Source organism: Canis lupus, chromosome 24 (genome assembly GCF_048164855.1).
Source record: "Canis lupus baileyi chromosome 24, mCanLup2.hap1, whole genome shotgun sequence".
Classification (NCBI taxonomy): domain Eukaryota; kingdom Metazoa; phylum Chordata; class Mammalia; order Carnivora; family Canidae; genus Canis; species Canis lupus.
Genome location: NC_132861.1, coordinates 30,741,458 through 30,767,220, shown reverse-complemented (window position 1 = coordinate 30,767,220; position 25,763 = coordinate 30,741,458). Strand labels below are relative to the sequence as shown.

The 25,763-nt window shown below is 36.0% G+C and overlaps 1 protein-coding gene across 9 annotated transcripts in view; it reads left to right on the top strand.

Annotated features, from left to right (window-relative positions):
• FZD3 (frizzled class receptor 3) overlaps positions 1-25,763 on the top strand; it is a 107,042-nt gene that overhangs the window by 40,685 nt on the left and 40,594 nt on the right. For all 9 annotated transcript variants that reach the window (XM_072796138.1, XM_072796137.1, XM_072796143.1 and 6 more), the window contains one exon: positions 2,072-3,089. In XM_072796138.1, the coding sequence (XP_072652239.1) occupies positions 2,072-3,089 (1,018 nt within the window). The remainder of the gene's footprint in view (positions 1-2,071; positions 3,090-25,763) is intronic.

The following is a 25,763-nucleotide window of genomic DNA, read 5'->3' as shown; positions in this document are numbered from 1 at the left end:
ACTGCAGGATACAAACAAATGCTTAAATGTAATAAGTTTCTCTCATTTGGATTTATAATTCTAAGTCCAGTGAAGAAAATGGATTATATTAGAAAATAAAAGATTAATCAGCTACAGCAAAGGTTATGCATGTATTTGTCAAACTTAATATCAACAATGATTTCTTGGAAACTATTTGATGCGTATGAACTAGTAACTGTCTAGTTACTGGGACCCTGAAGGCTTAGAAACTCATACCAGCAAGAAAATTAAAGATGTAGGAAGTTCATGAGAATAGTGTCCTTACTCATGCCTATACCATAAATCTGTTTTATTTATCCTGTGGCTATCACACTTTCTCAAGTCTGCAGATCTTGTCCCTCTGGAAACTTGCTAAAATGCAAATTTCTGAGCCCTACCAGAAGTATACTGTAATATGATTTGTGGTGGTGGGAACCAAGAATTTCCTTATTTATTTATTTTAAAAATTGTATTTATTTATTTATTAGAGAGCACAGGGGGAGCGGCAGAGGGAGAGGGAGAAGCAGGTTCTTCCCTGCTGACCAGGGAGCCCAACATGGGGCTGGATCCTAGGACCCTGGGATCATGACCTGAGCCAAAGGCAGACCTTCAACTGACTGAGCCACCCAGACGCCCCAAGAATTTTCATTTTTAAAACAACATTAAGTTTTTCATATGTACACCACAGTTTGGGAATAACTGAGTTAGAGAATGTAATCGACTGGAGAGAAAATAGGGATGGTAAAAAAGAAATAGTTGATGTTAGAGATCTTTGAAGGACTGTAATTAACCAATATTTTAGCAGAAAGTGAATATAGGGATCCCTGGGTGGCGCAGTGGTTTAATCCTGGAGACCCAGGATCGAATCCCACGTCGGGCTCCCTGCATGAGGCTTGCCTCTCCCTCTGCCTGTGTCTCTGCCTCTCTCTCTCTCTCTGTGTGACTATCATGAATAAATAAATAAAATCTTTAAAAAAAAAAAAAAAGAAAGTGAATATAAAATGGGAAGAAAAGACCTAAAAACTAAACCACTTACAAGGATTTTTGATACTAATGTAATTCAAAACACCTTGGGCTAAGCATTTAGGGAAGATTTTTAACATTTACTAAGTAAATTCCATTGAATCTAGGGTAACTGTAGTTAAAGACAGGGAAAAAGCTACTGTTTATTACAGCTGTGTATTTATTTCTTTTATAATAATGTATGTTTATATTTTGAAATCTTTTTTTAAACTGTGTGTCCTGTGCAGCCCCGGTGGCGCAGCGGTTTAGCGCCGCCTGCGGCCCAGGGCGTGATCCTGGAGACCCTGGATCAAGTCCCACGTCAAGCTCTCTGCATGGAGCCTGCTTCTCCCTCTGCCTGTGTCTCTGCCTCTCTCTCTCTCTCTCTCTCTCTGCATCTCTATGAATAAATAAATAAAATCTTAAAAAAAAAATAAACTGTGTGTCCTAAGTAAATACTCTCTATGTATAGTGTTACTTATTGATGGCTATTTAGACTGTTTTAATAAAGAGCACTCTTTGGGGCATCTGGCTGGCTCAGGCAAAAGAGCATGCAACTCTTGATCTCAGGGGTTGTAAGTTCGAGCCCCATATTGAGTGCAGAGATGACAGATAAATATTTTTTTAAAAGGTACTGTTTTTGGGGATCCCTGGGTAACGCAGCAGTTTGGCGCCTGCCTTTGGCCCAGGGCGTGATCCTGGAGACCCGGGATCAAGTCCCACGTTGGGCTCCCTGTGCATGGAGCCTGCTTCTCCCTCTGCCTGTGTCTCTGCCCCCCCCCCCCCTGTGACTATCATAAATAAATAAAAATTTTAAAAAAAGGTACTGTTTTTGAAGCCAAAACAAAATTAAGTATAAAACCATATCATTTTTTGGTCAGCAATGGAAAACCTAGTTGTATGGCCCATAAACAAGATATCAACATTACTTTGTTCCTGCTTAATGTAATTTTACTCCAGGGATATAAGAATGAATAAAGTCATGAGTACTAAATTTGGATATCCAAATTGTTAGGTATCCGTAGATTTCCCAATAAGTGAAAATGGTTCTCGTCTTGTATTTTTTTAGGTTTCCAGATTGTGATGAGCCATATCCTCGACTTGTGGATCTGAATTTAGCTGGTGATCCTACTGAAGGAGCTCCAGTGGCAGTGCAGAGGGACTATGGTTTTTGGTGTCCTCGAGAGTTGAAAATTGATCCTGATCTCGGTTATTCTTTTTTACACGTGCGTGATTGTTCACCTCCTTGTCCAAATATGTACTTTAGAAGAGAAGAACTTTCATTTGCTCGATACTTCATAGGATTGATTTCAATCATTTGCCTCTCTGCCACATTGTTTACTTTTTTAACTTTTTTGATTGATGTCACAAGATTCCGTTATCCTGAAAGACCTATTATATTTTATGCAGTCTGCTACATGATGGTATCATTAATTTTCTTCATTGGGTTTTTGCTTGAGGACCGAGTAGCCTGCAACGCATCTAGCCCTGCACAGTATAAGGCTTCCACAGTGACACAAGGATCTCATAATAAAGCCTGTACCATGCTTTTTATGGTACTCTATTTTTTTACTATGGCTGGCAGTGTTTGGTGGGTAATTCTTACCATCACATGGTTCTTGGCAGCTGTGCCAAAGTGGGGTAGTGAAGCAATTGAGAAGAAAGCATTGCTATTTCACGCCAGTGCATGGGGCATCCCCGGAACTCTAACTATCATCCTTTTAGCGATGAATAAAATTGAAGGTGACAATATCAGTGGCGTGTGTTTTGTTGGCCTCTACGATGTTGATGCATTGAGATATTTTGTTCTTGCTCCCCTCTGCCTGTATGTGGTAGTTGGAGTTTCTCTCCTCTTAGCTGGCATTATATCCCTAAACAGAGTTCGAATTGAAATTCCATTAGAAAAGGAGAACCAAGATAAATTGGTGAAGTTTATGATCCGGATTGGTGTTTTCAGCATTCTTTATCTCGTACCACTCTTGGTTGTAATTGGATGCTACTTTTATGAGCAAGCTTACCGTGGCATCTGGGAAACAACATGGATACAAGAACGCTGCAGAGAATATCACATTCCATGTCCATATCAGGTAAGGGAAACCTTGTTCTAAATTTCAAAATGTGTAATAGTGAAAAGAAGGCATAGAACTGTTAAGACCTAATCTTAGCTAGTTTTTTTTTAAACTGTGTATGAACTTCAACCTGTACATTAAAATTTTAAAGTAAAGATAATGAACAAATACATTGTAGAAAGAATGTAATACACATGTTTCTATAAACCTCTTCCATTTAAAAAGATGACTTTTATAAGAAAATGCTATGGGATTTTAAGCAAATTACTTCTGTTGTCACAAAACAATTTGCTTGGTGATTGCTTAGAAGTCTACCGGTTTGAGGGCAAGAAGCACCTTACCAGCTGTCTTTTGTGAAAATTTTACTGATGGTTGAAAGAGGAATTCATTGTTTTAACAGTTTTGCAAAAGTAATAGAATGCAGTTGTACAAACCAACTCATCTCTTAATTGGCCCTGATTTTTCTTTTTTTCCATACTGAATATATTATGATTTACTTTTGAATTTAAACAGTTCAGATTATCATAGTCACAGAATCATAGAATTTTAAGTCTAGAAAGAACTTTAGAGGTCATTTATTCAAGTTTCCTTAGTAATTTAAAGTTCTTGAACATCTATCTCATTTGAGGCTTAGAAATGTTAAGGGACTTGCTTATATCCAGACTGGGATATAGTGTTAGGAGAGGAATATAGCAAAGAAAGTAGTTCAGAATAGTTGATGCTAAGTATTTCTCTATCTTAAACCTTCTCTAGAACCCATGCCCCTAGCTGTCATCCTCTTTTCTTTGTAAGGCAAGTTTTCTTGAAAGACTAGTCTCCATTGCTGTCTCCTGTTCATCATGTTCCAAGTTAGCTGTTAAAAGCCATCAGCCACTCTTTCATCTCCCCTGACCTTAATGTTTTAATGACCCTATTAAATTACTTATGTATTATAATTTTTATCTCTTTCTCCTGCTACACAGTGAACTCTTTGAAAGCAAGGACTTCTTTTTCATATTTTCGTATTTTTGAACATATATTCTGTAGGTTAGTAGATGATAACATTGAGAATGTGACTGTATAGATGGAGAAAAGACTTTTTTTTTAAAGATTTTATTTATTTATTCATGAGAGACAGAGAGAGAGAGAGAGAGAGGCAGAGACACAGGCAGAGGGAGACAGACAGAGAGAGAGAGAGAGAGAGGCAGAGACACAGGCAAAGGGAGACGTAGGCCTCCATGCTATGAGCCCGACGCAGGACCCAATCCTGGGTCTCCAGGATCACGCTCTGGGCTGAAGGTGGCGCCAAACCGCTGAACCACCTGGGCTGCCCAGAAAAGACACTTAAGAAATGGTAGCCACTTGGGTGGCTCAGTTGGTTGAGTGTCCAACTCTTGGTTTTGGCTTAGGTCATATACTCAGAGTCCTGAGATTGAGCCCCCCTGTGGGGCTCTGTGATCAGTGGGGAGTCTGCTTGAATTCTTTCCTTCTCTCTCTTACTCTGCTTCTGTCTGCCATCCCTCCCTACCTCTACCCCCGTCCCCCCAACTCTCTCTCTTTCTCTCTTTAAAAATCTTCTCTTGAGATTAATCTTTTTTAAAAAATGGTAACAGTGGTACCAGGGACAAGGAGTGTGTGTCATTAGCACATAATCAATGCTCATAAATATTTGACTGAAAATGCCAATTCTCTTTCTTTTGTTTTGTGGTATAAATAGACCTATACGAAATGATATTTTTATTATATAAGTATTAGCTATGGGCTTTTTTAAAAAACATCTCATATTGAGAGACCAGAATAAATGAATAATTGAAATTGAATTTCTTGACAGAATGACTTATTAAAAACTCTTAATATGAGTTTCCAGACCTGAAGCTAAGTAATGGAATTTTGCCTCTAATGAGAGAGAAAGAGATGGTTGAATTACATCATGCTTCTTTATATAAGTTATCTAAGATTCCAAATATATATTACCTTAGAACTATTGAAGAAATGATATTTGGTTACAAAATAATGATCTAAAAAATACCAAACCTCAAATATAGAAAAGGATGAATTAGAGTGGTTGGGATGCCACTATTTTTAGGACATTCCTAGGATTCTTTCAGCATCTTTAGAACCAGTTTGAGCTGCACAGAAATCTGTGTGTGTGTATGTGCATTTTTTTTTTGTGGTCATGGGTTAGAAAGTGTTTTTCCTTTCCAACATGCAGAAATAACATTGGAAATGAATTATTTACGATATACTGAAAAGAACAGAGACGTGGTTATTAAGCTGTAAACTCTGGAACACAAATCCTGGCTTCATATCTTACTTTCATTTTTTACTAGCTTTCAAACATTAGGCCAACTCCATCCACCTCTCTCTGCTTTAGTTCCTTGTCTGTAAAATAAATAACAGAATCCAATACTAATACAATAGTAATAGATAGTATTAGATAGAAGCAGAATCTCCCTCCTCAGGTTGTTCTCAAGAGTATACATGCATGGACTTGGAAGAGTGCCTACCACATAAGTGCTCAGATGTTAGCTCTCATTCATTTTCTTCATTTCTTATTGTTTGTGCTGTTGTTATTTACATACATACATCTATATAAATATGGGTTTTTAAAAATCATCCAGTACCAAGTTTTACCAAATGCCATATTTGCTTCAGACATACATTTATTTATTTAAAAAAATTTTTTTTTTAATTTTTTAAGTAAACTCTGTGCCTAGCTAGTGTGGGGCTTGAACTCACTACCCTGAGATCAAGAGTCTGATGCTTTACTGACAGAGCCAGTCAGGTGCCGCTTGCTTCAGGCATTCATTCATTCATTCATTCATTCATTCATTTTATTTATTTTTAAAGATTTCATTTATTTATTCATGAGAGACACACACAGAGAGAGGCAGAGACATAGGCAGAGGGAGAAGCAGACTCCAAGCAGGGAGCCCAATGTGGGACTCAATCCTGAGACTCCAGGATCACGCCATGAGCCAAAGGCAGACGCTTAACTGCTGAGCCACCCAGGCATCCCTGCTTCAGACTTTTAAGAGAAATCTTTACAGATTTGGCTGAAACTTCCCATGTACCCTTCCGCAGTCCTGTTACTCTGTGCCCAGAGGTAACCATCATCCTAAATGGATATATACCATTCCCATGAAAGTCTACACAACTACCAATATGTATGTAGTTGTGAAAAAACTTGGTTTTACCAAATAATACAATGATACCATACTATACATGCTTCTATAACTTGTTTTTTAACTTAAGATTTAGTTTTTGAGATGTATTTATATTAATGCTGTAGCTCTAGTTCATTTTTATTTATTTTTGAGATTTTTTTATTTGAGAGGGAGAGAGTATGAGTAGGGGTGAGGGAGAAGCAGATTCCCCAGTGGGCAAAGAGCCCGATGGAGGGCTCAATCCTGGAACTCTGAGATATGACCTTAGCCAAACGCAGATGTTTAACCAACTGAGCCACCTAGGCACCCCTCTAGTTTATTTTTTAAAATGTGTTTTCTTTTAAGGAAGTTTATATTATAAAGTGTTTTAAATATATAGAAGATAGTAAATAACATAACAAACACCTGTGCACTCATAGCCAAACTGCCTTGAAATCTTAACATTATATCATATTTAGCTGGCTGGCTGGCTGGCTAACTATCATTAAAGACACAGAAGATGCCTATCTGTTCCCTTAGGTATTCCTGTTCCTCTTCCTTTTCCTTCTCCTTCCCCAGAGGTAACCCTTTTCATAAAGATGGTATTTATTATCCTTCCCAGTATTTTTATATTGTGGTTGAATACTTACAAATCTATAAAACTTGCTGTTTGCAAGTTTTAAAAATCCATTAAGTGAAACCATTCTGTAGCTTGCTTTCTCCAATTCAGTTTTATGTGTATACCACTAATTTGTTCATTTTAACTGCAGTAATCTAATGTATAAATAAACTGCAATTTATTCACTCGTTCTTTTATGGACATGTAGTTTCCAATTTTTTTTGCTCTTATAAACCATTTTACAGTGAACCTTCTTATAATACCTACCTTCCTTGCACATCACCAAGAATTTCTATGAGGTATATACCAGAAAGTGAAATTGTTGCATTGTAAGTAAGATACAGATATCATCAAACCAGATGGTTATTTTGGGGGCTTGCTTAAGTAATAGTATATGTGCTGCCGAAGCGAGCACTTGCTTAAGTAATAGATATTGAATGAAATCTAGCTTGTTAAAAAATACTGTAGGTGTGCCTGGGTGGCTCAGTCAGTTGGATGTCCTCCAACTCTTGATTTCAACTCAGGTCATGATCTCAGGGTTGTGAGATGGAGCCCTGTGTTGGGCTCTGCGGCAGGCATGGAGTCTGCTTAAGATTCTCTCTCCCTCTCCTTCCTTTCCCCACCCTAAAAAAAAATGGAAGAAGAAGAAAGTGCTGTAAATATGAACTCATTGTGTTTAAAATCTATTATCTTACTTGATATCCACAACAGTCTTATGAAATAGTATGGCTTCATTTCTGTCACTTTAATGGGGAAAAAGTTGAAGCAATAAGAAATAATGTGGCTTACACATTAACAAACTGTATCAGGGGAGCCTAATTTGGGGCTCAATCCCAGAACCCTGAGATCATGACATGAGCCAGAGGCAGATGCTTAACTGACTGAGCCACCCGGGCACTCCCCCAATTTAAACCATTTAAAAAATAAAAAATAAAAAAAAATAAACCATTTTTAAGTGTACACTTCTGTGTCATTAAGTACATTCACAATGTTGTGCAACCATCTCCATCTCCAGAAACCTTTTCATCTTCTTAACCTGAAACTCTGTACCCATCAGTCAATATCTCCCATTCTTCCCTACCTTCCAGCCGCTGGCAGTCATCATACTACTTTTGTTCCTATGAATTTGACTATTCTAGGTACTTTGTATGAGTGGAATCATACAATATTCTACTTTATGATTCTTTAATATTCAAGTACTAGAATTTTTGTATCAGCTTTAATTCACAATTTTACTTTAGGGGAATCTTCTACAGACTTGTGAATTGAGCACCAGAGATATTAAATTCCTTTTTAAAGTCCTATCCACACATAATTGAAAAGATTTGCCATCACTGAGCATACCTGAAAGAATCCCTAGCAGGCTCTGATAATAATTCCTAACGAGAAGTTTTTTAAGTAAATATTAAGTCATGATGTTATCCTTGGAGTAGCCTCCTCAGGTGACCTAAAGAACATAGTATTTCAATATGTTTGCTTTAAAATCAGTAAGGTTACCTAATAGTCATTTTGCACATTATTGAAGTTTTCACATATTTGAAAAGAGGGTTTATGAAATAGTTAATCACATTGTTTCAGAGTACTAATTGGATTTTATGCAAAATGCATGTATTTAATTAATTTGAAGGAAAATGGGCTCATGTAAAGTCTTCTAAAATATTCAGAATACTTTATACTAAGTGTCTATTAGCAAGAACACTTTAAAAATGTATTATAATAATACTTGAGAAAGTAATATTTAATGCCTGAATCTAGAATTAACTATGAAATATAGCCTGAGTTGTCAGAATAATGAATATTTTACAGTTTAATATCAGTAGAGTTTATTCCTAGAATATATTTCCATCTTATGTATTATTTAAAGATAAACAGAGTAATTTTCCAGATACTCGGGGTGTTTTTTTTTTCTTTAAAAATAATTCCCTATATTTATTCAGTGCCTTCTAAGAGTCTTCAAGCATTTTATAAAGGAGTTAAAGTCTCAAAGATTGTTAATATTTCTAGAAAATGATTGGAATACAATATATTGGTTATAAATATGGGTCTTAAAAAATCATATAGACTAGGTTTATGTCCTGCCTCTAATAATCTGAGCTTCAATTCCTTATGTAAAATACAAGAAATAATAGGTTAAATATAGTAATATCTACGTCATGGGTGGCTATGAAGATTAAATGTGATAATGAATTTAAACCTTGTGGGGATCCCTGAGTGGCTCAGCGGTTTAGTGCCTGCCTTTGGCCCAGGGCGTGATCTTGGGGTCCTGGGATCGAGTCCCACATCGGGCTCCCTGCGTGGAGCCTGCTTCTCCCTCTGCCTGTGTCTCTGCCTTCTCTCTCTGGGTCTCTCATGAATAAATAAATAAAATCTTTTTTAAAAAAAAACAAAAAACCTTGTGATAGAGTGCTTTGCACAAAGAAAATTTTCAATACTCTGTTGTTACGAGTTCATAATTATTGAGGTCTGAAGGATTATCCCTGTCCTTCATTTTTTCTTCTAAATATTGATTTTCAGAAGAACATGCCTTTCCTAAAGTACCTCTTCACTTTTCTCATCTCTTTTGTCCATCTAATTCAGTGCTCTATGTCCCATGGAATTTTGATACTAATACCTGTGGTTCGGTACTAAATGTGTGTTATCAGAATACAAACAGCTTAGCTGAGACTGTCACATTCATATTAGAGCCATTTGTAGATTTCTGAAAAAAAATTTTATAGAAAACAAACAAAAAATATTATTTGTATTCTTTCAGTCACACAAGGGAACCCATCTGTTATTTATCTAGTCTTGATCCAGAAAAATACAAAAATAGCAGAATAATGTCAAATCTAACTTCTTATGATTTTAGCTTCATTTTCTGGTAAGAGTGCTTTCCTTTACCATGCAGTTCCAGAAGGGATCAGCAATGTGTATGAAAGGACCATGGGGCAAAATGGGTATGTCTACCCTTCCCATATTAGCAGCAATGAGTAATTCTGTATATAGTACTACTAATCTTTCTTTTTCTGCTCCTAATTTTTAAAGTGGTAAATATGTAGCCTGTGACTTGTTAGCACCAAATTAGTTTTTCCTCAAATTTGTTCAGTACCTATAATAGAGGAAAAGAGTGAGAATTCCCTGGAAAAAAATATATTCTAAATCAGGGGTGCCTGGGTGGCACAGTAGGTTAAGTATTCAACTCTTAGTTTTGGCTCAGGTTGTGATCTCAGTGTTGTGAGATCAAGCCCTGTGTCAGACTCCATGCTTGGCTTGGAGTCCACTGAAGACTCTCTCCTCCTTCTGCCCCTCCCCCACCACACATACTCTCTCTAAAAATAAATAAATCTTTAAAATATATATGTTCTAAATCTCTTGTAGGAAAATATATAGATATTATATAAACAACATTAAATAATATTAATAAAAATACTGTTATGTTCAGGTTATAAAGTGCTGTCACATGACATTTTTGGATAAATATATTAAAACCTACAAGTTGCTATTATTCTGGCTTCTGTTACACAGAATAGCCTAAAGCCATGAGTTCAATGTAAGCCTTACTTGCAGATATATCTGGTGTACAAATGGTAACACTTTTTAAGGAAAAAGTGTACTTGCCACAGTATATAGCAGGGCATAGTAAACTTTCAGTAAAAGTCAAATAGTAAATATTTTAGCCTTTGCTTGCTATAGGATGTTGTGTTTTTTTAAGCTACTCAACTCTGCTGGTATAGTACAAAAGCAGCCATAGACAGTATATAAACAAATGAAGTTCTAGTAAAGCGTTATTTACAAAAACAGAATTGTGGCAAATTTGGTCTGCAGACTATAGTTTACAAACTCTTGATCTACAGCAAGCATTATTCTATATTGCCTTTGATAACTCTTTCATAATAGGGAATGGTGACCTGTGGTACTTTTCTGTCCCATGTCAATTGTCACTGTTTCATTCTTATTACTTCTTTTGAGAATTATTATTTTACTGAACTGCAAAATGGCATTAAATATATTCAGTGTAGGAGCACTTGGCTTGCTCAGTTGGTACAGCATGTGACTCCTGATCTCAGGGTCATGAGTTCGAGTGCCATGTTGAATGTAGTTTCCTTAAAAAAAAAAAAATTCAATACAGTCTAGTGCTATTTTATCACTGTAACAAACAAATAAATTCTAGTATGTCACTATAAAAAAGATATGCCAATAAATCTTATTTCTTTGTCTTTGATGTCTTTGAAGGCATCATCATACCAATTTAAGGAAATAATTTCAGTAGTTTATGGGAATAGTAAAATAAACAACATAACGTAGTGACCATAAAAGCTTCTAGTTATTAGAAGCTTCTAGTTATCACCAGATCCTGTATTCAGCAAATTTATACACGTATTTAATCCTCAGAATAGCCCAGTACGTTAGATTGTACTCAATTTTACAAATGCAGAAATTGAGTCTCAAGTAATTATACAACTTACCCAAATTCATATAGTGATAGAACTGGGATGTAAATTGTCTTTCCGATTCCAAAGCCCACAGTTTTGCATCACTTTACACTTCTGCAAAAAAACAAAAACACAAACAAAACACTTTTATGATGAGTATTTGGGAGACACATTCCAGTTCTGGCTGCATATCTGGTTAACTTTGTATCTTTAGACAATTTATAATTTCTTCATCTCTAAAGTTAGGAGATTGGATTGAATAATGTCTAATGTTCTTAATAATCTAGCATTAAATGAATCTAGAAACTTTTCTCTCATAAACCAGTTTCTTTTTTGCCTTCCTATATAAAATTCATTAATGCAACAACCACTTATTACTTATATCTACATTCGGGGATATTGATAGTTGTTGAGGAAGCAACAGGGCTAAGATACATCTCCTACCCTGAAGGAAGTCATTAGCCCAGTAGGAGAAAATCAATATGAAAATCAGATAATTTTGTGACTAAAGTGAGTTCTTACTCTTCTATTCCTTTAAAAAAAAAAAGGAGAGATCTAGTGAAAATACCTTACATATGATATGGATTATTTTATAGCTAAAAATACAAAGTTGTTTAGTAAGTATACAAAAATTAATTTAGAAGAGTACATTTACTCTTCCAGCATGTCCAATGAAAATTTTTCATAGCCAAGTTAAAGTATGTCTGTTTATAAGTTGAGTAGGGAAAAGCTTCCTGAGATCCTAAAACCTAAAAGTGACCAGATAATCACTTTGTTTTTTAGGTAAATGTTTTCCCAAATTAACTCCAATAAAATATAGTATTTGAGTCTCAAAGGGTAACTATGGAAAAAATTAAAATAAGTAATGTCTTAAATTTATCACCAATATAAGCACTGTGCATGCAAATACATAATCTTTTGTGAACATTACAGTATATTTTGCATAGCTGATAGAATGGTGGCTATAATTTGAAAGCCCAGATTCTTGATTAGCTGCTTATACAGTGATGTTTTTTGCAAAGGGATGTGGGTGTGTCCACTATCTATCTAGAGGACTTCCTCTTGCCCTTTTTATTTTTTTTAATTTATTTTTTATTTTTATTTATTTATGATAGTCACACACACACACAGGGGGGGGGGGGCAGAGACATAGGCAGAGGGGGAAGCAGGCTCCATGCACCGGGAGCCCGACGTGGGATTCGATCCCAGGTCTCCAGGATCGCGCCCTGGGCCAAAGGCAGGCGCTAAACCACTGCGCCACCCAGGGATCCCTCTCTTGCCCTTTTCAACAAGAGAAGGGCCAAAAGAACTGCTTTGTAAATTTTTGTCCTGGATTAACTTCTGGTCTTGGCCTTATCTGTACCTCATAATTAGAGAAAGTGAGTAAAGACCTGAAAATGATAACTCTTCTCCCTCAGGCCTAAAGCTGAGCCTTCATAAACTGCCCTTCTATGTGCTTATTTTCTTCCAGATCCCTTCCTAATTCTAATAGCCTAATGGATGTATCCAATGGAAGGGATACATCAGCAAAGGAAAAAAGAGAGGATTATTAGAATTTTCATCCAATCTTTTTCAGTTATTTTTCTCTTCCTACAAAATGTCCATTCATTGGTACCATGACTTATTTGTCCTCTCCAAAGATTCCATTTTGTTCTTGGCCCATATCAGACACCCTTTTTTAGGGGTAGAACCAGGAGTTAAAACTTGAGCTCCCTCAAAAATTAGGAAGTGTCATGTGCAGATACCAATTATTCTCAAAATAACTGACTTCTCAGATTAGCTCTCTTGCTAGGTTGGAAGATATTTCCCAAGCCTTTTATAAAATAAGCTGATGACCAGTGCATAGTGGGTGCTTTGGCTGGAAGGCTATTTTCTGGAATACGTGTAGACTTCTCTTCCTTACCAATAGTTATATGTTAATGGTGTTTACTATGTCTGTTCTAAATTTATTATGTTTATTCTAGAACCTGTTGTGTTAAGTACTATGTGTTACTTCAATTTGGAATTGAATTAAATATTAGGTAAGTCAGTGAAGAATGGACTGGAAAAGAAAGTTTTGTTTTTTTTTTTAAGATTTATTTTAGAAAAAAAAAAAAAAAAAAAAAAAAAAAAAAAATAAGATTTATTTTAGAAACAGCGTGAGTAGTGGGGAGGGGTAGAGGGAGAGGAAGAGGGAATCCTTATGTAGATCTCCCCCCCACCCCCCCCACCCCCGTAAGCAGGGAGCCCACTGCGGGGCTCCATCCCAGGACCCTGAGATCATGACCTGAGCTCAAATCAAGAGTTGACTAATGAAGCCACCCAGGTGCCCCAAGAAAGCATTATTTTCATGAAAACTAAGTTGATTGCTTTGGAAAGACTTGATGAAGTCAAGTTTTTTAGAAGGGCTATTATTGAAGTTAATATAGGCAAGATGAACTGTTAAAGATTGGGTTAAGGAGACTAAAAATCTAGGATTTGCACATAGATTGCTTTATGAGTATTTGAGTTCTCTATTCACTTTAAAGAAATAGAAACTGGAAATCATGGATAGTGATAAGCTTGTATCATGTAAGAAAAAATTGAACTATTAATTAGCAGGTGAGCAATTAATGAAAAAGCCTTGACCTTACATCAGATGTTTATTTTAGGTTGAATAAATATTTGGTGTGTGTGTGATTTTTTTTTTTCAATACTAACAACCTGCTTGATCATGTCTGATACGAAATCTTCCATTTTATGTCCTTTAGTGAATCACAAATATTCTGTCAGTGATGTCATAGACTATGTTAACATCATTGGGTATACTAAAATTTTGTAAGCTTGCTAAAGAAAGAGCTAAGAAGTTTGTCCTAAAGTAGAGCATTAGCAAAATGAAAAATACACACCACTTCCTAATGACAATAAGACTTCTGACAATATGTCTGAATGGAAGCATCAGCAATTAAAGACTGATCCAATAAAATCTGGAAATAACACATTATTTGAGACAGCACAAATCTTACATGATTTAGGAGAGCTCTCCCAGTGGTCCCCCACTTCAAAAATAATTATGAATTGAAGCCAGCACAGTAAGGAGTTAGGGCTGGTCAAACAAGGGCTCTCAAGCAGATGGGAGGGGAGGCGTTGCCTGAATGTGGTGGTGGTATTGGAAATTGAGACCTGGGTCAGCTGGGAAGTTAAGAAAGTTGTCCCTTGTGAGCCTAGATCACCAGTCAGAGGTTAAAGTGTTTGCAAGTTATACTTCTTGGCAATCAGCAGAAGCAGATTCTTTCAGCAAGATCCCCACTGATTGATTAACCAAATAGCTCACATATAATGCTACCAAACACATGAGAAAACAACCCCCTATGACTTAGAGTCATTGGATAGAACAACATCAAATATAGATCAGAATATAGAAACTGAAATTGTGAGATACTGAATATGTAATATTTATAGAAATAACAGATATATATAAAAAAAAGAAATAACAGATATAGTCACAAAATTTTGTCACAATTTTTGAGAAACTACTTGGAATAAAGTTTTTTTATTTTTTGGAATAAAGTTTTTTTAAATTAGATGTCTAAAAACAACTTTTGATTTAGAAACAGTGAATTTCTGAAATGCAAAATGTAGACTGCTGTTTGAAGAGAGATTTAATGAACTATGTAGGTGAAAATAAAGTTATCTAGGATGCAGCAAGAGAGAAAAGGAAAATATAAAAGTAATATTAAGAGAAATAGAGGCCAGGGGCAGCTGGATGGCTCAGTTGGTTAAGTGTCGGGCTTCAGCTCAGGTTATGATCAAGGTCCTGGGTTGGAGCCGAAGTTAGGCTCCCTGCTCAGTGGGGAGTCTGCTTCTCCCTCTGCCCCTCCCCCCACCACTTGTGTGTATGCACTCTCTCAAATAAATAAATATCTAAAAAGAGAGAAATGGAGGGCAGAATGAAAAGTCCTAAAAAGAGGCTAATTAGAGTCCTAGGGCTGAGTTCCAAAAGGAGAAAACAGATAACGCAGAAGAGACAATATTTAAGGAGGTAATGGCTCCCAGTTTTCCAAACTACTACATGTGAATCCACAGATCAAGGAGCTACTGAATACCCCTACCAGGATAAATAAGAAGAAATCAACACTTCTGTGAAATTTGAGGGAAACAATAGAGACAAAAATCTTGAAAATAATCACAAAGAAAGGACATCATCAAAAACAACGACAAAGACCAACAGAATGGTAGCAGAGTCCTTCACAGCAATAAAAGCTAGAAGATAGGAGTATAATCTTTTAAAAATGGAGAGGAAAAAAAAGTTGAACCAAAATTTTGCACCTTGTGAAACGTGCTACGCATGGAGATGCACTGCCAGATCCCCTTCAGAGAAAGACTTGCTGCTCAGTTGCAGGAAGTGTGGTGAGCAGACACCCTTCAGCTGCAGAGAGCTGCCTTATCTGACCTCATGCCCTTCTTGGGATGGCCTGCAACTAGCAATTGTTAAGTGGGCTAGGAAGGCCTGGCTGTTGGCCCAACATGAGACCTTTTGAAGGTCATTATTTGTTCCAGGGCTCCCTACTAGTTTGTGGAGGCTTCTCTGAGAATTCACGGCAGGTCACTTGTTCCTTTGCCCAGTCCTGCTTCTACCCTTTTCCTTCACAGATCTCTTCCTCATAAATGTCTTGTACTCCAAAATTCATTTCATCTTCTTCTGAAGATTTCAACCTGTTCAAGAAACAAGGATGAAATCAAGCTATTTCCATATACACAAAAACTGACAGTTTAACACAGAGTCTTGTACTAAAGGCATTTCTAAAGGTTATATTTCAAGATTCTTGAAAATGATCTCTGAAGGATAGGAGATGAAAGGATGATTAGGAAATAAAATTGTATATAAAGCTAAACAATACTGTTTCTATAAAATATTAGTAACGATACATAATTTGGGGTTTTAAAATATATACCTAAAATCCAGTAGAAAAAAAGGACAGAATGTATATACAGAGAAGAATTAATGCTTCAGTCAATGAATTGCATCAGAAATCCATTATTGAGGGCACCTGTGTGGCTCAGTCAGTTAAGTAGCTGACTCTTGATTTTGGCTCAGGTCATGCGATTGAGCCCATGTCGTGCTCTGTGCTGGGTATGGAGCCTGCCTAAGATTCTCTCTCCGTCTCCCCCTCCCCACCTGACCCCATATACTCTCTCTCAGAAAAATAAATCAGTTAATGATGATCTAGAATCCCTGATGAAATGCCTTTCTTCCTCCACCCCCCGCCTTTATTTTTCTTTCTCCTCATCATAGGCGTCTTGTTCTTTAGGTTTTTGGTTTTTTTCTGATTAGGGTTTTTAATTTAATTTTTTGAATAGGTGATGTCTTAGCATAATTCATAATGTTAAGATATAAAATATAGTGAAAAGCAATATTCCTGCTTATATTCTTCATATTCTTAATTTTCCCCCTCCATAGTTTCTTGTATATAGTTCCAGAATTTCTTTTTCCATGACACTGTTTTGAGAAATAAGTCATAGAATACTTAAAAGCTCAGCACACAGTAAGAAGTCACTAAATTTAATTCCCTTTTTTCCTTAACCATTTTATGACCTTAAGACCCAAAAGCATAATTAACCATATATATTGCTGCTAGGTGTCATAAACTTTTGTTTTATACCTGTAAACATAAATTAGAACCATAAAACCATTTTCATGCATGACATAGTCTTAATGAAAACTTCAAAGAGCTTTCCTAGCTTTGGCCTAAAACTAATTAAAAAGGAAAAATATTTTTTAAGTGAATATGATTAATAGAAACTTATGTGCTTTTTGAAAAGCGATTCTGGAGTTTCAGAAGATATTCATGAAATTAAAAAGTTTAAGTATCAAATGTGAGATCAGGGAACCTGGCTGGCTCAGTCAGTGAAGAGCACAACTCTTGATCCCAGTGTTGTGAGTTCGAGCCCCACATTGGGTGTAGAGATTACTTAAAGCCAAAATCTTTTAAAAATATGTGAGATCAGGGGATCCCTGGTTGGCTCAGCGGTTTAGCGCCTGCCTTTGGCCCAGGGTGCAATCCTGGAGTCCCAGGATCGAGTCCCGCGTTGGGCTCCCAGCATGGAGTCTGCTTCTCCCTCCTCCTGTGTCTTTGCCTCTCTCTCTCTCTCTCTCTCTCTGTTTATCATAAATAAATAAATAAACAAATAAATAAATAAATAAATTTTTGAGAAATATGTGAAATCAGTATTTTTAAATTGAGGTATAACTGACATATTAGTTTCGAATGTACAACATAATGTTTCAATGTTTGTATATATTGTGAAAGGATCACCACAATAAGTCTAGTTAACTTTCATCACCATACATAATTATAAAACATTTGTGATGAGAATTTTTAAGATTTACTCTCTTAGCTTCCAAATATTTAGCACCGTATTATTAACTACAGTCACCGTGCTGTATATTACATCCCCAAGACTTTTTTATTTTATAACTAAGTTTGTACCTTTTTACCCCCTTCATCCATTTCTTAACTACCAATCTCTTTGTATCTGTGAGCTTGGTTTGTTGTTGTTTGGATTACACATACAAGTGAGATTGTATGTCATTTGTCTTCCTCTGTTGGACTTTTTTTTTTTCTTTTTTAGCATAATGTTCTCAAGGTCCATCCATACTGTCACAAATGGCAAGATTTCATCCTTTTTTATGGCTAATTTTCTTTATTCATTCATCCGTCAATGGACTTTGGTTGTTTCTATATCTTGGTATTGGAAATAATGCTGCAGTGAATGTGGGGGTGCATATATCTTTTCAAGTTAGTGTTTTCATGTTCTTTTGAGAAATGCCCAGAAATGAAATTGCTGGATCATATGGTATTTCTATTTTTAAGTTTTTTGAGGAACTTCCATACTGTTTTCTATAGTGTCTGCTCCACTTTCTACCAGCAGTGAACAAGGGTTCCCTTTTCTCCCTCCTTACTGACACATTCTTATCTTGGTAATAGTCCTTCTAACAGGTGTGAGGTATTGTGGTTTTGATTTGCATTTCCCTGATATCAGTGATGTTGAGCATCTTTTCATTGCCTGTTGGCCATCTGTAGGTCTTTAGGAAACTGTCTACTCAGATCTTCTGCCTATTTTTAAATTAGATTGATAGTTTTGCTCTTAAGTCATATGAGTTCTTTAGGTATTTTGGACATTAATCCTTATCAGCTATATGATTCACAAATATTTTTTCCCATTCAATAGGTTGCCTTTTCCTTTTGTTGATGGTTTCCTTTGCTGTGCAGAAGCTTTTTAGTTTGATGTAGCACAACTTGTTTAGTTTCGCTGTTTTTACTTTTGATTTCTGATCCCCAAATTCATCTCTAAGACCAATGTCAAGGAGCTTACTGCCTAGGTTTTCTCCTAGGCCTTTAGGGTGTCGGATCTTACATTAAAGTCTTTTGAATGTAAGAGTTAAATTTTGGGTTAATTTTTTCAATTATTTATTTATTTATTAGAGAGAGTGAGAGAGATCACAGAGGGAGAGGGAAAAGCAGACTCCCTGCTGAACAGGGAGCCTGACACAGAACCCTGAGATCACGACCTGGGCCAAAAGCAGGGGACTGAGCCACCCAGTCAGCCCCCATTTTGAGTTAATTTTTGTGTATGGTTTAAGATAGTGGTCTAGTTTCATTCTTTTGCATGTGACTGTCTAGTTTTCCTGACACTGTTTATTGAAGAGACTATCCTTTCCCCATTGTATGTTCTTAACTCCTCTGTTGTAAGTTAATTGACCATGGATGACATGGATGAGTCAGTGGGATGTATGCATGGTTTTTTTTTTTTTAAGACTTTATTTATTCATGATAGACACAGAGAGAGAGAGACAGAGACAGGCAGAGGGAGAAGCAGGCTCCACGCAGGGAGCCCGACGCAGGACTCGATCCCGCGTCTCCAGGGTTGTGCCCTGGGCCAAAGGCAGTATGCATGTTTTTTTTTCTGGGCTCTCTACTCTCTTCCATTGATCTATGTGTCTTTTTGGTTTTTGTTTTTTAAAGTTTTTATTTATTTATTCACAAGAGACAGAGAGATAAAGAGAGGCAAAGACACATGCAGAGGGAGAAGCAGGCTTCATGTAGGGAGCCTGATGTGGGACTCAATCCGTGACTCCAGGATCACTCCCTGGGCCAGAGGCAGGCACTAAACCGCTGAGCCACCCAGGGATCCCCATCTGTGTGTCTGTTTTTATGTCAATACTATACTGTTTTGATTGCTGTAGCTTTGTAATATAGTTTGAAATCAGGAAGCATGATTCCTCTAGCCTTGTTCTCCTTTCTCAAGATTGCTTTGGCTATGCAGGGTCTTTTGTGGTTCCAAACAAATTTTAGGATTATTTGTTCTATATCTGTGAAAAATGCCATTGGAATTTTGATAGGGATTGCATGTCCATAGGTTTCTTTGGGCAATATGGACATTTTAACAATATTAATTTTTCCAATACGTGAGCACAAAATACCTTCCCGTTTATTTGTATCTTGTATTTCTTTCATTAATACCTTATTTTCTTTATCTATAAATCATGAGATTGCAGAACAATTTTGAGGAGTTTCAGAGAACTCATTTCTGAATATGGTCTATTGCCTAAAGAGTTTTTATAAAGCTGGGGAAATTGATCTGCTGTGGTAATGCATGGCAAAGTCTAAGCCCTGTTTTCTGTTACATTATTTTATACTTAATGACAAACTAATTTATTTTCTTCAGTTCATATTTGGAAGAGAGAATGGAACTTTTCAGAATGATTTACCCTTTATCTTTGTTTTGGGGGAAAAAGACTATTTTTTAATCTAAAAGAGAAAGATAATGCTTTTCACAAGATGAACGAACATTATTATATATTGTGAATGAAGATTAGAATTCTTTATGTGCATCAAGATTAAGTATAAATTCTTATAACAAAGCTTTTAATTGTTTCCCAGTTATTGTTATTACATACATATTGTAAAGTATATGTATGTAGTATACATTTCCATTTTCTAGTTATATCTAATTTGTAAGACTAAAGTGACATCAGAGTGGTGATTATTTTTTCCCTCAGGTAAAATTTGGATGAAAATTCCGGTGATGTCCTTTGTTAATCAAATGTAACTTCTGAAGAAGTGAAATTTTCTGTTTCATAATGCCATCAAAACAGAAATAGTAGAATAGAATGAAATAACTATAATTTTAGTTTTCATTTTAAGTTCTTAAATTTTGGCTTTAAGCCTTTTCTCACGTTGTTTGTGAGTTTCTATGAGGTTAGATAATAGGCCCTATAAAATCCAGATGTCATGATTTTTGAGATAATAATATTCTATGGTTTTCTGAGCACTTACCCGTTAATTCCTTCCTAATCAGCCTATTGTACGTATTTTTCACAGTATTACAATTAAATTGATAGGCCTAGGATGAAAGAAGATAAACTTAGAAAGTAAAAGAAAGATACATAGATACAGATCTAGTGAAAAATGTTAATTACTGACTAGCTCTCTATTTATCCTACATATGCTACTTTCATTTTAAAACTATTGCCTCCTAAGAGGAAGAAAGTATTATAATTATAGGATCTTTGACTTTCTTTTTTGTCTTTTCTTTTTAAAAGATATTATAAATGTATCCAACTTACAGATATATGTAAGTAATAATACATCAAATACCAGTAGATTTGCCAGCCATTTAATAAATAAAACACTAACAAATCCTCAGGTCTTGAGGATTGAACCTCTCTTCTAAGCTCTCATTATTTAGAACTTTGTGTTTTTGTGTTTTTACTTCTATATTTATTCACATGTGGTTTTTTTCTAAATTATATATAGTATTAGTTTATTTTCAAACTTTATAAAAGTGTCAAAACTGTAAACAGCTTTTGTAGTACATGGTTGTGAGACATGGTAATATGTATGTTTATTTGCTCTCTCTACTGTTCAATATGAATACATCACATTATCTGTTTTACTCAGTGGATATTTAGATTGTATCTTATTTTTCCTCTTTTATAAATAATGCTGCTGTGAATATCCTTGTTCATCCATTTGAGCTTCTCTAGACTATATACCTAAAAATGGAATTGTTGGGTCATAAGATATGTGATCCTTCAGCTTTACTAGGATGTTGCCAAATTGCTTTCCAAAATGGTTGTACCAATTTAGAACCCCATATGAAGATACAGAGAGTTCTCATTGTTCTACATCCTCCATTGCTTGGTGTCATCAGACTTTTTAATTTTTGCCAATCTTATTGGCAATTGTCACCCTATTTTAATTTGTATTTCTCTAATGTGGGAATTTTCCAAATTCCTAAATTTGTATTGCTACTGAGATTGAACTTCTTTTCTTATGTTTATTAGCTATTTAGATTTCCTCTTCTGTGAATTGCTTTTTTTTTTTTTAATAGACACACACAAATATGCACACATATATTTCTGGATTACACTTGTCAGTTTATATGTCACAGATATCTAGCTTGGCTTTTTACTTTCTTAATGGTGTCCTTTGTTGAGCTGAAGTTTAAAAATTTAATGTATGTATTTTTTCTTTGTTTTTTAAAAATGTATTTTAAGAAATCTCCATCTGATGGTTATAAAAAAATATTCATCTGTGTTTTCATCCCTCAGTTTTAAAGTTTTGCTTTCCAGATTTGGATTTTTAAACTATAGAATTTATTTTTATATCTGGTGTTCAGGGGAAATACCATTTTTAAATATGTATATATCCAATTAGTGCTATTTATTGACTAGTCTTATCTACTGATCTGTAATGTGCCTTTGTCATATGTCAAGTTTCCATATGTGAAACTTGTTTCACTATTCCATAGTTTGTTTTCTGTCCTTAATTTTCTACCATTGTCTCAATTACTATAGCTTACCATAAGTCTTAATATATGATGGGGCAAGTAGGTGACCTTTCAAAGCAAAATAAAAGGCAGATAAAGCAATGTAGTATAATCAGTGTGCAAAATTTGGAGTCTGACCTCCATTCTAAAACTGTTGTCACTTACCACCATGATAGATTCCATATGAGCCTGATCAACAGTTTATTTTTATGTGGGCTTTAGGGAACCACAGGCTTAATATAAGCCAACATTTGTAATGAATCTTTTAAAAAAGAAAGCAAACCAGACAGAAAATAATGTAAAAGAAGGTTATATAAGATGACATTAAATAAATAATAAATACAATGAAAGCAAACCTAATGCAATATGTGTATCCACCAGTATAGATTCCATTTGATAGGGAAAATGGCCAAGGACTCTGCAACCTGATTCAGAGCCAAAGTCTCAGAAACAATAATTGAATTTAGGTCAGTACAACAGCCAAAAATACACCCTTGGTGGTTTTTTTCTTTGCAAGGCTTTTTTCTCCCTTAGAATGAATATTTTTTTCTATATAATTAAAAAGAATTTAAGTCCCAGGGTCTTTGGTGGATTAGGATCTAATTTTGGAAAAATGAAATATGGAAAAATACCTTCCTATTATGGTTGAATAAAGTCATATTGCAAAATTCTATTGATTAAAATTAGATGGCTTTAGAGGAGATCAGTTATTCAGTAGAGTGTATGTAGGCTTTTCACAGCTAGCCAGACTGTTGTAGAAAAATTACAGTAATTAAGGAGCTTAGAGTGGATGGTGATTGTTTCCCTTCTTTTCTGGGACGCTCTTTTGGTTCCCAGTAAATAGATCAAAGAAATATATCAGGTGAGGTTTTTTTGCATTGTTAAGGTGTTTTAAAAGGACAATTATAAATGAGAGAATAAAGTTTCTCTTTTGTCCATTTTAATTGTATGAGGAACTAAGGTATTTGGTGGGTTTTTTCCTCAGAAAAAAAATCCATGGTCATGCAATTCATTATAGGCCTATTTTTATTTATTTATTTTATTTATTTTTAAAGATTTATTTATTTTAGAAGGAGGGAGAGAGAATGAGCTGGGAGGGGTAGAGGGAGAGGGAGAACCTAAGCAGACTCCATGTTGAGTGCATGGAGGGGCTCGATCTCACAAGCCTGAAATCATGTGATCATGTGATCAAGAGATCACAGTGGCCAGGGTGAACTTTTTAAAACATAAATGAGAGGATGTTGTGCCTTCAAACAAAACCCACCAATGACTCTTAGAATAAAATTTATCATTTTTACCATTGCCTGCAGGGTCATTTTTTTTTTTTTTTTTTTTTTTTTTTTTTTTTTTATTTATGATAGTCACAGAGAGAGAGAGAGAGGCAGAGACACAGGCAGAGGGAGAAGCAGGCTCCATGCACCGGGAGCCCGACGTGGGATTCGATCCCGGGTCTCCAGGATCGCGCCCTGGGCCAAAGGCAGGCGCTAAACCACTGCGCCACCCAGGGATCCCTTTTTTTTTTTTTTTTTTTTTTTTTGTTTTTTTTTTTTGTTTTTTTTTTTTGCCTGCAGGGTCATATTTAATGTGGTTCCTGCCTACTTCTTTGACTTACACTGCCTACTCTTCTCCTTGCTTGCTTAGCTCTAGCTACGCTGGTCTCCTTGTTACTGTTCTTATGAAACAACAGATTTGTTTTCTCAGGATTATTGTCATTGCTGTTCCTTCTGCTTAAAACACTCCTACTGCAGAGTATACTCCAAATCCCTGTTTAAATGTGTTTTTGGAGATACCTTTTCTCACAATTTTTTTTTTAAATTTTTATTTATTTATGATAGTCACAGAGAGAGAGAGAGGCAGAGACACAGGCAGAGGGAGAAGCAGGCTCCATGCACCGGGAGCCCGATGTGGGATTCGATCCCGGGTCTCCAGGATCGCGCCCTGGGCCAAAGGCAGGCGCCAAACCGCTGCGCCACCCAGGGATTCCCCCTTTTCTCACAATTTTGATTGAAAATATATGGCCCATGCACTGCACTATCTCCGAAACCCCATTCCCTACCCTGCTTTAGTTCTGAGTTAATTACTCCATGGTATTATATATATTTTTTTATTTCCTTGTCACTTGGCAACACTCTGACCTCACTCTGTTGCCACCTCTCTCTAGAATGTATGCTCAGTGGGGCAGGGAATTTTCTGACTCACTTACTGTTGTATGTCTTGTACCAGAACACAGTAGGCACTCAGTATTTAAGTGACTGAATTAGTGACCTTGAACAAATCAATTCACCTCCCTTGACTTTGATTCCACATATATATAAAAGGGATTAGACTGTATAAGATCTCTGAAGAAAAGTATTTTAGGCAGATGACCAGTCATCTGTAATTGAAGGCAACCGCAAAGTCATTAAGTTCAAGCCTGCTATTCTTTAAATTATTTTTTTATTTTAAGATTTTATTCATTTATTCATGAGAAACATAAAGAGAGAGGCAGAGATACAGGCAGAGGGAAAAGCAGGCTCCCCTTAGGGAGCCCTATGTGGGACCCCATCCCTGAACTCCAGGATCACGCCCTGAACTGAAAGCAGAGCCCAACCACTGAGCCATCCAGGCATCCCTATTCTTTAAATTATTTGACCAAGGTCACATTGCTCCGGCCAGTGCTCTTTTCACATTACATAACACCTCTGATTCTGAGCTCAACTCTGATTAAATCTCCCTCCATACTTTACAGTTTTACTAGTTTTAATTTTTATGTTTTTGGCCTTCTTCCTCACATTTACAAATAGTTGTTTTTCTTCAGTCATTGTTTTTTCACCATTCACCAAATACAGGCTGACGTGATTTGAAACATGCCTCTCAATAGCCTCATTCTTCCCCTTATCTCCCTCCATTTTTTTTTTAATTTTTTTAACTTTTATTTATTTATGATAGTCACAGAGAGAGAGAGAGAGAGGCAGAGACACAGGCAGAGGGAGAAGCAGGCTCCATGCACTGGGAGCCCGACGTGGGATTCGATCCCGGGTCTCCAGGATCGTGCCCCGGGTCAAAGGCAGGCACCAAACCGCTGCGCCACCCAGGGATCCCCTCTCCCTCCATTTTTATAGGAACTTGCTTTCTCTTCGTTGTGAGTCAGAAATGTATAGAATTATGGTTAAAATGTATGTGTTAACTAGTATGATAGATTTTTAAATAATAGAGAATAGCTTTTGGAGCAAAATAAGATAGACATAATAAAAAATTAGAGGCTAGGCTCTAATTCCCCTAGAAAATTTTTCAAGTTTAATAGGGTTATAGATTATTAGAATAAACTTAGGATTTACCTATTCTAACCTCTTTAGTTTTCAGGTGGGGTAATTTAAGTGTATATAATAGCATGAGAAACACTAGGATGAATGAAGATAAACAGTTGCTTACTTCAGGACTTCTCAGAGCCCTAATTATCTGAATGTGCATGTGAATCTCCAAGGAGGGATTATAATATCAAAATTTTATTTTACCATGGACTATCTTATTATGGACCTTTTAGTATCTTTTGGGATAATAGTACTCCATATACCACATGTTTGAGTATTTATTAGGTGTCAAGTACAGTTCTAAGTACCTTACATGTTTTAACTCATTTTATATACTACCTATAGTCATTTGTTCTTATTACTATGTGAAAATCTGTGTTTAAGAAATAATGTGCCATGGTGGAAAATGCAGGGAAGTCACAAAAAGGGGTGTTTGTGTGTGTGTGTATACA